Genomic DNA, 15,821 nt, shown 5'->3' with positions numbered 1-15,821 from the left:
TTTCAAACCAAAGGGCATCACCACAAATTGATAATGCCCACTGGGGGTAGAAAATGCAGTTTTGGCTTTAGACTCCTCAGCTAACCTGATTTGCCAGTAGCCAGCTGTCAAGTCAAATGTGCTCAAATATTTGGCAGAAACCAACTTGTCAATGAGCTCATCTGCCCTTGAATAGGGTGTGCATCTGTCCTGGTGACAGCATTGAGTCCTCTGTAATCCACACAGAACCTCATCTCTCTCTTGCCATCTTTGGTGTGAGGTTTGGGGACCAGAAACACTGGGCTAGCCCAAGGGCTCTCTGAAGGCTCAATGACACCGAATTCCAGCATCTTTTGCACCTCAGTCTTTATACAGTCGCTGACATGATCAGGTCGGCTGTAAATCTTGCTCTTTACAGGAAGACTGTCACCATGGTACACCAATTAGTCTGACTGGGTGTCAATGAGAACATATGCCTGTATGCCTGCAGAACTTGTCTACAGTCATTTTGCTGATGTTCAGTGAGGCTGCCATCTAAGGCCACACCATCAACTGAGCCATCCTCAGGGTTCTGAGTGAGCAGGTCTGGGAGAGGGTCACTCTCTTCCTCCTGTCCCTCATCTGTAGCCATGAGCAAGCCCATGTCTTCCCTGCTGACATATGCCTTTAGTCTGTTGACATGGAGCACCCTGTGGGGGCTCCTGGGAGTTCCTAGGTCCACCAAGTAGGTAACCTCTCCCTTCTTCTCCAGAATTGTATGGGGTCCAGACCATTTGTCTTGGAGTGCTGCTGGGGCCACTGGCTCCAACACCCATACCTTCTGTCCTGGCTGAAACTCAACCAAAACAGCCTTTTGGTCATGCCAAGCTTTCTGTAATTCTTGGCTAGCCTCAAGGTTTTTGGATGCCTTATCCATGTACTCAGCCATCCTGGAGCGGAGACCAAGTACATAGTCCACTATGTCCTGTTTAGGCTTTTTGAGAGGTAACTCCCATCCTTCCTTCACTAGACAAACGGTTCCTCTTACAGGGTGCCCAAACAACAATTCAAAGGGGCTGAAGCCAACCCCCTTTTGAGGGACCTCTCTGTAAGCAAACAAAAGGCAGGGTAGAAGGATGTCCCATCTGCGCATGAGCTTTTCAGGTAATCCTTTGATCATACCCTTTGGGGTCTTGTTAAACCTTTCAACAAGCCCATTACATTGTGGATGATAAGGAGTGGTGAAGTTGTAGTTGACACCACATTCCTTCCACATAGCTGTCAAATATCCTGACATGAAGTTGGCACCTCTGTCAGATATTACCTCCTTAGGAAACCCCACCCTGGAGAAAACTCCAAGTAAGGCCCTGGCCACAACAGGAGCTGTTGTGGTCCTAAGTGGAATTGCCTCTGGGTACCTGGTAGAACAAGGGGAGCTTGGCCCTTAGAGGACAAGTGAGAAGGCTGGGCCTAAATATAGGAATCAAACAAGAGTGCCTCTCACTTTTCAATCAAAGCCAAAAATCAAGGCGGTTGAAGACGCTATTTGTCGTTTTCAACACGGTATTTTTATTTTTACCAGTTACTTTTATAGTTTGTCAAATGTTTGAAATGTTTGTCGCACACAACATATGATAAGCAGAAAAGACCTGTACGAAACATCAATTTTAAACAAAGTTTGAATCATTCATTGCAACACAGTGTCAAAATTAAACGTAGACCTGAATGCGGTCAACAGATAGAAACATTAAACATATGTGACAAAGTACATAGTGCAACACGTATTTACATCAGTGCAAGGTTTGATTAAAGCAAAAAAATAGCAAAGAAAGGAAAGATTAGAAAAAATTAGAAAAAAGGAGCGCGAAAATGAATTCGAGACTCTATTTTATCGTCAGCAATGGCTTGAATTTGAATTGTCCTTTTCTAATTCGCCGACGCGTTTCGAATCCAGAGATTAACTGTCAGGATTCTCATCAGGGCATAGTTAATCTATCTGTGAATTTAAGCAAAGGGGGAAAGGATTTCAGTGTCATGATTTGGCGTAGAGACAACACTCCTTATGCTGTGACAATCAGCTATGACCTACCGCTTTTTAGAAGAAGCTAATGTCAGCAAGGAATTGCAAGTGCAGACTTAAAAGTGGGTCCAAGAATGGAGCGCCTACAATTAAAATGAACGGACATTTTAGCACAAATTGGACATTTAATTGCTTACACTTAGAAAACAAATCTCCACTAAGCGTACCGTCATTGGGTTCAAAGTCGATCAGAACGGCTGCTTAATGCGGGATGGGGGCTCCGCAGCGTGCCCGCTGTCTAGGAGAGGGCAGTGGCGCTGTGTACAAAAAAGTGATTGTATATTGGTACTTGTAAGTTACAGTCTGGGTCTTAAAACAATTCTCTACCGGCAAGCGGGAGTGGTACCTTTTGCGTTTTCCGCTGCAGAGGGGCCTCAATACTTTATCTGAAGTCGCTAGAATCTAATTCAATGGTGTCTTGTTTTCCGGACGACCGACTCGGTCGCTTCTCAGTATGTTTTAAATGTAACATGGACTTTTCCCTACTTAATACTTGACATTTGCACAAACTACAAATCCCATAATGCAAAGCGGCACCTCAATGATTCATTGCCATAGTAACTACAGCAGCATCCATCTTGGGAAACCAGACAGAATGCTGTGAGCCGCCAACTGAATCACTTCGAGGTAAGCAATGCTCCTGCAGGCAAAGCGCCGCTTCCCAGCGCGCTCCTTAGGACTGACTCTAGCTGTTGACTAACAACAACTTCGTTTTTCCTTAGCGGAGTTGGAGCACGCCAACTAAACTTTAACATGCTTACTGCGCCAAGACGTCCCTTCAGGCAATAGGATCCCATTTTGGACCAAAGCAGCGGAAAACGCAAAAGGTACCACTCCCGCTTGCCGGTAGAGAATTGTTTTAAGACAGCGAGCACGCTGCGGAGCCCCCATCCCGCATTAAGCAGCCGTTCTGATCGACTTTGAACCCAATGACGGTATGCTTAGTGGAGATTTGTTTTCTAAGTGTAAGCAATTAAATGTCCAATTTGTGCTAAAATGTCCGTTCATTTTAATTGTAGGCGCTCCATTCTTGGACCCACCTTTGAGTCTGCACTTGCAATTCCTTGCTGACATTAGCTTCTTCTAAAAAGCGGTAGGTCATAGCTGATTGTCACAGCATAAGGAGTGTTGTCTCTACGCCAAATCATGACACTGAAATCCTTTCCCCCTTTGCTTAAATTCACAGATAGATTAACTATGCCCTGATGAGAATCCTGACAGTTAATCTCTGGATTCGAAACGCGTCGGCGAATTAGAAAAGGACAATTCAAATTCAAGCCATTGCTGACGATAAAATAGAGTCTCGAATTCATTTTCGCGCTCCTTTTTTCTAATTTTTTCTAATCTTTCCTTTCTTTGCTATTTTTTTGCTTTAATCAAACCTTGCACTGATGTAAATACGTGTTGCACTATGTACTTTGTCACATATGTTTAATGTTTCTATCTGTTGACCGCATTCAGGTCTACGTTTAATTTTGACACTGTGTTGCAATGAATGATTCAAACTTTGTTTAAAATTGATGTTTCGTACAGGTCTTTTCTGCTTATCATATGTTGTGTGCGACAAACATTTCAAACATTTGACAAACTATAAAAGTAACTGGTAAAAATAAAAATACCGTGTTGAAAACGACAAATAGCGTCTTCAACCGCCTTGATTTTTGGCTTTGATTGAAAAGTGAGAGGCACTCTTGTTTGATTTCTGGGTACCTGGTGGCATGGTCCACCACCAGCAGTATGAATCTGTGCCCAGATGCTGTAGGGGGATCCATTGGACCTACAATATCAATCCCCACTCTTTCAAAGGGAACCCCCACCACAGGTAGTGGTATCAGGGGGGCCTTTGTGGTGCTACCTGCTTTACCACTGGCTTGGCAGGTTTCACAGGAGCGACAAAACTCCATGGTGTCTTCAGACATGTGAGGCCAGTGAAAGTGAGGGACAAGCCTGTCCCAAGTTTTATTCTGGCCTAGGTGTCCTGCTAAAGGAATATCATGGGCCAAGGTGAGAAGGAAACCCCTAAATTGCAGAGGTATAACCAATCTCCTGGTTGCACCAGGCTTGGGGTCTCTACCCTCTGTATAAAGGAGTCCATCATCCCAATAAACGTTATGGGCACCTTGAGCATTCCCAGCAGCCTCAGCAGCAGCCTGCTGTCTGAGGGGTTCAAGAGAAGGACAGGTTAACTGAGCCTGCCCCAAGTCTGCCCTAGAAGGTCCCCCTGTCCCCAGAAACTCAACCTGGTCAGGTTCAAGTTCTTCAGAGACAGTTCGTTCAGGGGTCTCAAGACCAGCTTCCTGTGAAGCTTGATCCTCACTCGTAGGCAGATGGGAAGGCACAGCCTTAACCCTCCTGTTGTTCTTCTTCTTGGAAGGTGCTTGGTCCATTGTTCCAGAATCCAAGACCTGAGGTTCAGAGAGGCACTTTTTGGCCTGTGACCTGGTCACAGCAAGGACATGTGATGATATCCCCAATATCTCTGCATGAGTCCTGTACTCAACTTCTGACCATAGAGAGCTCTCCAGGTCATTGCCCAACAAACATTCAACTGGGAGATCAGCACTAACCACAACTCCTTTTAGGCCAGTTACCCCTCCCCAGGAAAAGTTAACAATTGCCACACTATGGGTAGTGGTGACATTGCTGGCATTGGTCACCAGGTAATTATCACCTGGAATGTATTGTCCAGGGTCCACAAAGTTAGGTGTCACCATAGTGACACTGGCACATGTGTCCCTGTAAGCTTGAGCCACTTTGTTATTAATCAAAGGTGTCTGTCTGTATTTGCCCAGATTACTGGGACTTATGGCAGGGGCCAAATCTATGCCCCCCTCACAAATCAGAACAGCCTGTGTAAGGGTTCTGACTAGGTCAGAATCTCCTTCAGTTCCCAAGGTGATACCCACTACCCCCTTGGTTTGTGGACCAGCACTGCTAGCTGTACTAGTGGGTGCAGGTGCCTTAGGGTCTGCAGTGCTGGGGGCTCCACCCTTTTTACACACTTGTCCAGTGAGAGGTGTTTTTACAAGTACTACACCAGGGTTTTCTTTGACCTTCTTTCTTCTTCTTCTGAGAAGTTTGGGACCCACCCTCTGCATTAGTTTGGGGCCCTGTTGAAGACTTCTGGTCTTTAGTTTTCTGCTCCCCACCCTTCTGGTCGGTTTTCTTCTGGTCACCACCCTGGTTCTGGTTCTTTTGCTTAACTCTGGTTCCAACCCATTTATCTGCCCTCTTTCCCAATTCTTTGTGAGAGGTCAAATCTGAGTCAACCAAATGTTGATGCAACTGCTGGTTCTGACAATTATTTAAAATTTGTTCTCTCATTAGCAAATTATACAATCCTTCATAGTCTGTAACCTTGCTTCCCAGCGACCATCCCTCCAGAGCCTTAGTGGCACACAACAAATTCAGACCAGTCCTGAGTCTGTGTCTTCTGGGTATCTCTGAACATTAACCTGTACTGTTCAGTGGTTAAGCCTAACACATCAATCAGAGCACTCTTCAGGACCAGGTAGTTTTTAGAATCCCCATCACTAACTGTGAGGAGTCTGTCTCGGCCTCTACCTTCAAAGGAGAGCCACAAGATTGCTGCCCACTGCTCCTGAGGGATCTGCTGTACTTTGCAGGCTCTCTCAAGTGCAGTCATCCATTTGTGGATATCATCCCCAGCTTTGTAGGGTGGCACAATCTTACTCAGGTTTCTGTTATCAAAAGACCTGTCTTTATCCTTGTGGATATTGCTGCAACCAGTGGGTTCTATTACCCCACTCTCTCTAGGCTGTCTTGCTCTAGCAAGCTTCTCTTGGGCCAGGGCAACTTCTAACTCTTGTCTCTGGATCCTAAGCTCAGCCTCTCTCATTTTGGCCTCATGCTCCCTTCTCTGGGGGCTAGTCATCTCCCTTCTGGAGTGACCATGAGAGCCTCTAGATGCCTGGGAGGTATTGGATTCACCTGAGTGATTCCTCCTCCTCCTACGCTCCTGGTTAAGTCCACTTGGGTGTCTGGGCAAGATCAGCCTTGCTTCAGTCCCAAATATACTTAAGTTAGCCTGGCTGAGCCTGTTGGCTGGCACCTGACTAAGTCTACCATCATCAGAATCACTGCTCCCCCCTTCTGTCTCCTCCTCCAAATCCATCTGAGGAGGTCCAGTGACTTGGTCATCCTCATCTACCTAGACTATGGGGACAGGGGCATTTGCACTATCATCTTCAGTGGGAGAGCCTCCTTCAGCATTCCCTGTGGGGTCTGCTTTAGAGGTCTTTAGAGTCTCAGACTGGTCTAAGAGCTCTCTAAGGTGGTCTGTAGTGGGGGATGGCCCTGTCTTCAGACCCCTTAAGGCACAAAGCTGCCTTAATTCCTTGAAGGAAAAGATAACAAATTTGGATGGTGCCTTTGGAGGGTCTTTATTTTTATTTATTTATTTTTAGAGTTTTCTATAGCGCGAACTTGAACCGATAAGGTTATCAGAGCGCTTTACATAGCACCAGTTCCGTTACATGTTATCACAGTAGTTTACATAGAATCAGTTACGTTGCACATTTCAGGATCTTGAACCTATTATGTTATCAAAGCGCTTTATATAAGACAGCATTCGATGTCCAGTGCCCTCCTCCGCCGTAAAGCGGGGGACCACTTCCAGCCCTCCGAAGTCGTCGAGCTGTTGGGACTAGGCTCCTGGAATTTCAGCTGCCCCTTTGCAACTAATTAGTTTGAAGTCATGACAGAAATATCAGTCCCAGCATATCAATCGGTGCATTACAGGTAAAAACAGGATATAGGACCACTACGAAAGACCAAACGGAGTAAACTGTGGACACCCCGGAATATATGAGGAAGCTTCTAACTTTGTTGCCTTCCATCTCTGCCTGGGCGCTGGGGGTCTTTCTCCCCTGACCCTCCTCTGGTCTCAGGATTGAACTCCCCTGCCCAGCTCCTCTTGATCTATGTGGCTGCGACTTTGCTGCGGACTGCCTGTCCCCCCCTGGACCTGCTGGCTATGCCAGCCCTCTTTCTGAACCTTCGGACTCGGACCTTCGCGCTCCCCGCCATTATCTCTATATGACGTGCCTCTTCTACTAACGTTTTTCTTCCACCATTTTAGTGACCTCTCACTGTCCTTTTGACTTTCCTACTGTCTCTCTTATTGCCTCTGACCAGTATAGGCCTAGAGTATATCCATTTGTATCTCCTCCTCTTGTGATTCTATCTCTTGTACATTTGCAATTTTTTTCTTTTCTATTTGCACCTTCTGTAACGCGTGTGATCCTAGGTCAGCTGAAATTCCAGGAGCCTAGTCCCGACAGCTCGACGACTTTCGGAGGGCTGGATGAGGTCCCCCGCTACACGGCGGAGGAGGGCACTGGACATCGAATGCTGTCTTATGTGAAGCGCTCTGATAACCTAAACGGTTCAAGATCCTGAAATGTGCAACGTAACTGATTCTATGTAAACTGCTATGACAACATGTAACGGAACTGGTGCTATGTAAAGCGCTCTGATAACCTTATTGGTTCAAGTTCGCGCTATAGAAAACTCTAAAAATAAATAAAATAAAATAATCTGAAGATGTGAAGACCTGAAAGCAGAGGGGACAATGTTCAAAGTCACTAGCCAGTGACTACAGTGGAACCAGATTGGAACCAGGCGATGTCGGGTGCAAACAGGCGTTGAGGTGTAGCTTCTCTCTGCAGCCACGTGGACACTGGGGGACGAGGACGTCCAGGAGTCGGTCACGAGCTGTCCCACGCAGGCTTCTCGCTGTTGGCGGTGTCGGCAACTTGATCGGAGCAAACAGGCCTTGGCTAATGCAAGCCACGCAGGAGTTGAAAAAGGCTTCTTACTCGGACCAGCAAGGTCAGAGCGGGTGCTCCTTTTTACAGGAGCGAGGGCAACCAGACCCGCAGTGTAGTTCTTCGGTTTCGTCGCCAAGATGGCCGCTGACCACGTGGCTAGTGGCCGGGATGGCGGGTCGAGTGGCACAATGCAAAAGAGCCCCACGCAGATCGTGGAGATGCTGGGGGGCTGATCTTCGGTGCAAGGGCTGCTCGGTGGTGGGGGTTCTCAGTCCCCAAAGCACAATGTCGAGGATGCCTCTGATGCTGCGCAGTCAGCTCTTCGGGTGTCTTCCAAGATGTCCGGTCCCACGTCTCTCGGTGCCTCCACGGGTCCCTTCTTTGCAGGGACTGTGGATCGGGCTGTGAGAAGTCTGGGAGTCTGGGTCTTGTCACGCTCTGGGCTCCGGCGGGAGGCGGCGGCAAAGCAGACGTCGATTCGCTGGTTGGTACCTGTATTCACAGGGTGGCCACTCCTAGGCCACAAGGGAGATTCTCTTCAGTCTTCTGTGCAGCAGAATGCCGAAGTCCAGTCTTCTTAGTTTCAAGTTGATTCAGGATGATCTGCTGTGCAATGGCACTGCTCCCACTCTTATTCCCAATCTGAGGGGTGGATCACCTACTAGGTCCCTCCTCTGGGTGGGACCAGGAAGGGGGGCGGTTACACCCCCTTTCCTTGGTCCAGCTCCTCGCCAGGCCTGGGTCTGGAAAGTCCCAGGACCGGTTTGGACTGGCTTATGCACTGGGACACCTTGTGTGCCCCGGGCATGTCTCAATCTATTCAGCCCTGTCCTACCCAATACACAAAATCCTGTCTGGGGTGTTGCTCGCACCTCCCAAGGCAGGAAACCCTTTGTCCAAGCCTTCCTCGCTGGAAGGACTCCCAGCAGCAGTAGGTCAGACTTGTGTCTGTGGTGGCAGCATCCATTTTGTGATGCTGAGGCTCTGGTTAACTTTAACCGGGGTTAAGGCTACACACATGTCGTGTCCCTCTAGAAGGTTGGAATGCTATCCCCGTCGACAGAACTGTCGAGGGGATAGTATTCCAAATCGTATGACACCTTACTCGACATGTTTTGATAAAGCCAAACTAAAGTTAGCAAATAACCGTGAGGATTATAATGCACTTAAGAGTATATGGTATGGCAATATCCCGGAACAGCTAAGGGAGTGGTTCCCGACAGCTGCAGACAGGCTCAGCTCATGCTAGAGCACCATCTCACATATTTCCAAGCACTCTGCCTCCAGGATTGATGAGGCCTTCCATAGGAGTGGCTGATAGGAACATATATGTCCAGTTTAAGGTTAGATATAGGGATACTATATCTAAGTAAGAGGTGATTACACCAACTTACCCCAGCTGAGTGATCAGCCAGTTGTGTCAAATATGGAGGCCAGGCCAGGGGTGGCACAATACATGCTGCAGTACCTGGGTACACTGTTACAGGGGCCATTTTAAGGTGAACCAGTTCAAATTCGTAATACACCTAAAGTGCATTGGCAGTAATTTAGAGAGAGAACAGCAGGCTGTGGGTCTGATTAGCAGGCCCACAGCCACATTAAGTCATAAACCAGTGAAGCAAAAAGCAAAAATTTGGGGTGACCATAGGATAGCAGACCCTACTCTCCTACACTAATGAGGACTCTGCTTCTCAACGGAGAACGGGCAGTGACGATGCTGGACAGGCCAGCAGAAATTACAATAGCTCGCCGTAACCAAATAGATTATCTGGGGTAGTAGCGCTGAATGAGCAGATCACGGTGGAAAAACCTTATACAAGTATAAGTGTCCGACATCGTTTATATGAAATATTGCTCCAAATGGAGGGGGATATACCCAGAAACATCAAGGCTCTCTTTTGGGAGAACCGGATATATGGTTACGAAATTCTTTTGCCTGAAAAGGATTGGCCACTGTCATGTCCTTTAGGATAGTCCCATCATGTACATACTTTTTGTCCCATCCACACTACATAACTGTTCTATACAGGTGACCTTTTATCCACTAGCTTACTTCTGTCTATTTGACAACAGGCTCTCAGTACCCTATCTTAATCCCTGTATCTGACGTTCATAAACAAGTCCTCAGGGACAGCAGATTTATTCTGTATAAGGGTCACCTCTCTTTATTCATCCAAGGCCAACAGCCAGCTATGCAGGAGGGTTTTTGTTTAGAAAAGGATTAGCAAGGGATTAGTGAATGTTTTCAAAACATATTGATTCTAGAAGAAACCATGGAGTGACCACTTTAGTATATTAGACCACCCCCCTTACAGAGAGAGAGAGAGAGAGAGAGAGAGAGGAGAATTCCTTCCAGGCTGGACCGAGACTCTGCAGGCTGATCTTGGTGGCATTTGATTCATGCTCCAGATTCCTGTGAGTTTGGCCACAGCGCCTGGCTGACTCTCAAACTGTTATAAAGGATTTGCAAGTCTTCATTGGCACACACATAACTGGCACACTACACTCAGACCAGGACCCGGCGTTTAGCTCTCAGACTTATAAAGAAGTCATGGGAAATTTGAGTGTGCCCTTGCAGTACTTTTTCCCCTATCATCCCGAGGGAAATTTGTAGTTGAGCGGAAAATCCATGACTTCAAGCAATCCTTAACAGCAAGGGTATTAGGCTCAGGTTGTAGTTGGGTAAATTACCTATATAGGGTCCCTGAGGGCGCTTAATAAAATGACAAGAAAATCGCAGGGAGTGGGGGTCATACTCCATACGAACTACTGTTTAGTGTGAGAATGTGCGTACAAGATCGCGATAATCTCAGCCCAGTGACAGCAGAAACACCATTTGACATTAATGAACGTTTGGCTGTTTTACAGGAACTCAATTCCAGGGGGCACAAAGCAACATCCAAGTAAAGCGCACTGCCACTGGAGAAGTGAAGGTTCTGAATGGATACCACCATCCGCATCCCACGTCGGCCAACGGATGGGGAGAACGCAAAGAGCGAAGATGTTTTTTCGCCTTCTTTTTGTGCTTCAACTTACCCAAAGACTTAGACGATGAGCGGTGGTGATGGCTCCACGACCAGTCCGCGACCTCCCTCCTCACCGGCACCTCAAGCGGCACAGAGCGGTCTGCAGGGCCTCAAGAAGCTTTCGGGACTGCTCCCGCAAAGACTTCGGGTTCATGGCCTGGCAGTCTGTGCATGACGTTGGGTCGTGGTCACGATCCAAACACAAAAGGCACATGAGGTGCGGGTCCGTAACCAACATCAATTTGTGACAGGAGTCACAAGCCTTGAAACCGGTCCAAGCAAGGGACACACCTACGTGCACCAGGAGTCTGCCGACTCAAAAAGAAGTCGACAAAAGTAAAATAGTCAATAAAGTGACTAGAGGTACCGCTCTCTCCGGATCAGCCCTGGCTGGAGCGGAAAAAGAAATAACTAATTTCAGCGCGTGAGGGCGGAGTCTAAATAGATCCGGCAACCTCATCCCGGCGATCACGACGCCGAAAGCGGAGTCTACCAACCCGCAGGGGTACTGCTATGAAAAAATTTCTTTGGATCCAGTCTGACGCCTGGGGGTAATTCTAAGGTAGGGAATCTATAACTAATAGTCTTTTTCAGATAGTCAGGATTTTTAGTTAAGCAGTAACTGCAATAAAAACATGGCCCGTTTGTTTCTAGTCTGCTGATAGAAAATTATCATATGCTACATTAGAGCTTTATTAGATTTTATGATAAAAAAATCAAAAAAGTACAACAGAAAAATATAATACTGGTCTTTCAAAGGTCGAATAAGCACAGCAATTTATTTTCGAAGTAAGTTAAACAAATTAGCTATTTTCTAAGACAGCTGGCGGGGGGCAAAAGTAAATTGCAGAGTACATGGTTTGGGCAGTAAGATCTTAGCACTGAGGCATAATCTGCTTTTTTGCCCCTTTGAACGCTAGATATACATTCTCACTTTCTTTACATTTGCTTATGACGTCCAACAAGCAAGTTTCTTGGCATTGAGAATCATTTTCAAATGCCATATGTTGCCACTTTCACTCAGAATAGTATATGTAATGCCCATACATGTATCAATAATAAATCTGAATAAATTAATGATTTACTATTCTGGAGAAAAAGTATTTGGACCTACCTAATTCTTTTCTGTTCCGTGAGGTCCCCTTCACTGACCAGCATCGCTGATAACAATCGGAGGGTAGAATTTGCAGATTTTGACTGGTTGTTCTTCATTCCCAGTAACCAGCGTACCAGTAGCTTAATAGCCTGTACCTGTATGAAAAAGCATATGAAGTATTAATCGTACCACAATTTTCTTTTAAAAAAATGAGATGAGCGACAGGTGAGCCTTGAAAGCACTCCAACACACCAAATATATTAGAAGAAAAATCCTATAACCCACTGAACAAATATTCAAAATGTAGCCCCTGTAAATGAACAGTGAATATCTGAAGGCCAGAGTGTTGTCATCAATGTTGCTGTAGGAAAAAAGTCAGTTAACTTGGGAACAATATTTTTAGTGGATACCACATCTTTGGGTAGATTCCTCAACTGTTGAAAATCCTTCAGGAAACAGATTGGATCCAGAAAACTTCCTATAGGCATTAGTTCTCCAGCACCGATGAATGGCCCAATGAGACACTAGTCACGACTTTATCCACCTCAGATGTGCTAACTTCAGGTAATGCCTGACGCAAAACAGTAAAATGGAATTTGTAAACAAGGACAAAAGCTTAAACCGTTAGGAGATCAGGGTAACTTATTGGAAAAAAGTGATACAAAGGTTCCATGGAAATCGTTTATAACAGTCTAACATCATTAAAATTGCGCAAGTGTTCGTTTATTCATAATCCATTTGCAAATGTCTATCTGCATAATATTCTGGTAACTAACAGTCATGGTGAAGACAATGCCATGCTTTAACCAGTGCAAACATTACAGTTAAACATAAAATTACTGGTGACTCAAAGGCTGTCCATCAAGGACATATCTGAATATGAATCCTTCAATTCTGTCAGATTTCCAAAGTGAGATGATCAAAATACAACCTCAGTCAATTTCTTGAATGAACTCTTCCACTCCCACAGACACAAAGCCGAATACCAGGCTGAACGAACCAGCGTGCAAATTTCTAGATTGGGATATTTTTAGATAGAAGACTCCATACCACAGAACTGCTAGGTGGGAGTATGGTGGTAATCTACAGTTAGAGTAGCCACCAGAAAAAGTGTTACCAAAGGTAAGTAACTTTCTCTTCTGAAAGATACTTCTATTCTTCTGAAAGATACTTCTATTCTTAAGACTCCTCGCCATGTAAATAGATACTAAAGTAGTACCTCTCAAGGTGGTGGGCCTGTGGAATGGCTCAAACTTAAGTCATGCAGGAACAAGCAAGTAAAATGCCCATCTCGACATTCCTGACTATTGTGGCATTAGTGGTTACTGAATGTGGGCACTGATGCCCACAACGTTGCTTTACAAATATCTAGGATAGGCACTCTGCATGCTAATGCAGTAGTAGCAAGTTTGGTTGTGGTGAAATGAGCCTGTAGGACTTCAGGAGGATGCTTCCTTTTTTTCTGGAGGATGCTTTTTAGCAATGCATAGCAGGTCCTAATGCTATCCATCGAGAGATGGTCTGTTTATGCACTGCCTTGCACATCTTTGCCCAAGGGAACCCCACAAAGAGCTATTTTACATGGCTCACTGAAATGTACTTGCACAGGAAGTGGCTGATTCTTTCTCCTACTAGGAGGCTGGGTGAAATAAGGACAGGGCAGAATATTGAGAAGAATGCTGTCTCAGGCCAGGCCATCATCTGCGGGAACCAATGCCCTGACCTTAAAAAGGCAGGAAAGACTACTGTGAGGGCTATAGCGGTCTAGATATCAGGCCTCTCACACATCCCCTAAAAGAATAAATTGTTGTTGGTATTACTAGGGAACAGGCCTAGAGAGCTTGCTGTGGCTCAGTATTCTTTAATAGTTTACACTGTAGAGTCGGACTTTTAGCTAAACGGGTGGGAGCCATCAAAAAGCATGTCCATTAAGGACGCCCAGAAGTCCCCTGGAGAATCCTGTGGACCTCATCTATGCGTGTTGCTTTCAAAGCACCACACTAGTTCACACAGCCCTGCTTAGACAATCTGTGGTATTTAGGCGGGAACGGAGAGCAAACTTGACCGCATTCCAATTATCTTGAATAATTTGGGCCAATGAATGATGAAGTTCTTCTGGGGCCGCAGGTAAGATCTTACCCAGCATGTCCCAAAGTGTGTAAATGTAGCACCCCTGTAGGCAGCTCGCATTAACTGACCTCAGGGATTGGCTGGGCAAGGAAAACATACTCGCCAAAGGTGTCCACTCATTTCAACTCAGTCAAGGGGATTATTTGGAAAGCCATTAGGTTTACTTATGGTGGATATCCATAGCACCGTGCTCTCCGGATATTAGTTCAAAACATTGGAGCAGGCCTATGTTGACAAACCACTTCTCGGATGAGTGGGGAAGAGAACATGGCTTAGCCTAACAGTGTGTAGTCAGTATGACATTAATTAAAGGGCAAAAGCAGTTTGGTCAATGCTCAAACCTTCATAGTCAGGAGGTGAAGTTCAAGGACTTCAGCAGCCTTTCTAAATACTGTGGCGAAGGAAGTACTCACCTCTGTCAATGGTCCAAGAGGACAACAAACCCAATGTCCAATCAGGTGTCCAGTCCACTGGCCTCCTTTAATATGTACTAACTGTCCCAACCATTGCCATATCCATATGGCTGGCTCAAATTAGAGTCTGAACAAAAAAGCTTATGTAAGGTAGGAGCAAGGCTGCAGGGTAGTCCCTCCTGCATCAATAAACAAAGTGATGGAATGGGCTCTGGCACATAGCCAGATGCCAGTAAAGTACCCACAGTGGGTTTCAGTGGTCCAAACGGTGCAGAGGGATAACCCTCCGAGTGTGTTAAGACTGTAGGGCCCGCGGATCCTTGGTGCTCAAAGGGGTGCCAGAGGGAGCCAGAAGCATGCAACAGGAAATGCTTCAACTTGCTGTGAGGTCACTCCTGGGTAGGGTTTTATTTTTTTATCAAATGAGTGCTGGTGCCTAAAGCTCTGGCAGAAACCCACGTCCGGTGCTTTTAAATGATGGTGCGCTGAATACAAAAGTTTCATGGTCAGGTTTCAGGTTTTAAAGTCTTTATTTCGATTATTAAAAAAATCATAAAAGACAAATATTACAAGCAATAATTAATTGACATTAAATACACATACATTAAAAAGAATTAAACAATTTGTAGACAATCCTGAAACAAATTTTCCTTAGGGGGAATGGGATTACCAGTAAATTCATACTATCCAGATTGAAACTATTGTTTTGCCCTGAGTATCCACGCCCAGCCCAGATATTTGGCTATACATACTGTAATAATTTCCAGTGTGTTAGTTTTTAATACATGGATAGCCTCTTCTGATTTTCTTATGGGCAGGCTCTGGAAAAGTGGTTTTAGCCATTTGACCCTTGGTTCATGATATTTGGGACAAGCAAACAGAAAATGGCCCTCTGTTTCCTTCTGGCCTGGGCACCATTTACATTGGTCCGTGGTGTTTGAGGACCAATTTTTCGTGAAGGTATTCAACGGCAAAGTGCCCACCCGGAACTGGTGGAAAAGTTTCCTGTCTAAGGATTTGGAAACCGTGTCCCAATAAAGTTCACGTGTGGGGTCCAACTTAAAACAAAGAAACCTACCAGTAAGATTAGTAGAGCAGGAGGCATTTATTCTGTTCAGGCGGAGCGTGGACCAGTACAGTTCTTTAAATGCCAGTTTGGTTGGGAAAATACTGGCGGCTGGGGATGTCCAAAGGTGCTCTAAGCCCATATCCGTCAAGATGGATTTGACCGTTCGGAACCAGGGAATTTTTTCCGATCCACTAATTGCCCTAACTTCTGCTACCCCATTTGCAAATAGGATAAGGTCAGGCGAGGTCCAAAGGCGC

At 45.8% G+C, this 15,821-nt stretch overlaps 1 protein-coding gene across 2 annotated transcripts in view; it reads right to left on the bottom strand.

Moving 5' to 3' along the window:
* Positions 1–15,821, bottom strand: part of PDS5A (PDS5 cohesin associated factor A) — a 1,517,933-nt gene that overhangs the window by 633,007 nt on the left and 869,105 nt on the right. For both annotated transcript variants that reach the window (XM_086963962.1, XM_086963961.1), the window contains exon 23: positions 11,971–12,107. In XM_086963962.1, the coding sequence (XP_086820088.1) occupies positions 11,971–12,107 (137 nt within the window). The remainder of the gene's footprint in view (positions 1–11,970; positions 12,108–15,821) is intronic.

The sequence above is a fragment of the Lissotriton vulgaris genome, chromosome 3_2, assembly GCF_964263255.1.
Source record: "Lissotriton vulgaris chromosome 3_2, aLisVul1.2, whole genome shotgun sequence".
NCBI lineage: Eukaryota > Metazoa > Chordata > Amphibia > Caudata > Salamandridae > Lissotriton > Lissotriton vulgaris.
Note: the sequence above shows the minus strand (reverse complement) of the source record. Positions and strands in the feature narration are given on the sequence as shown.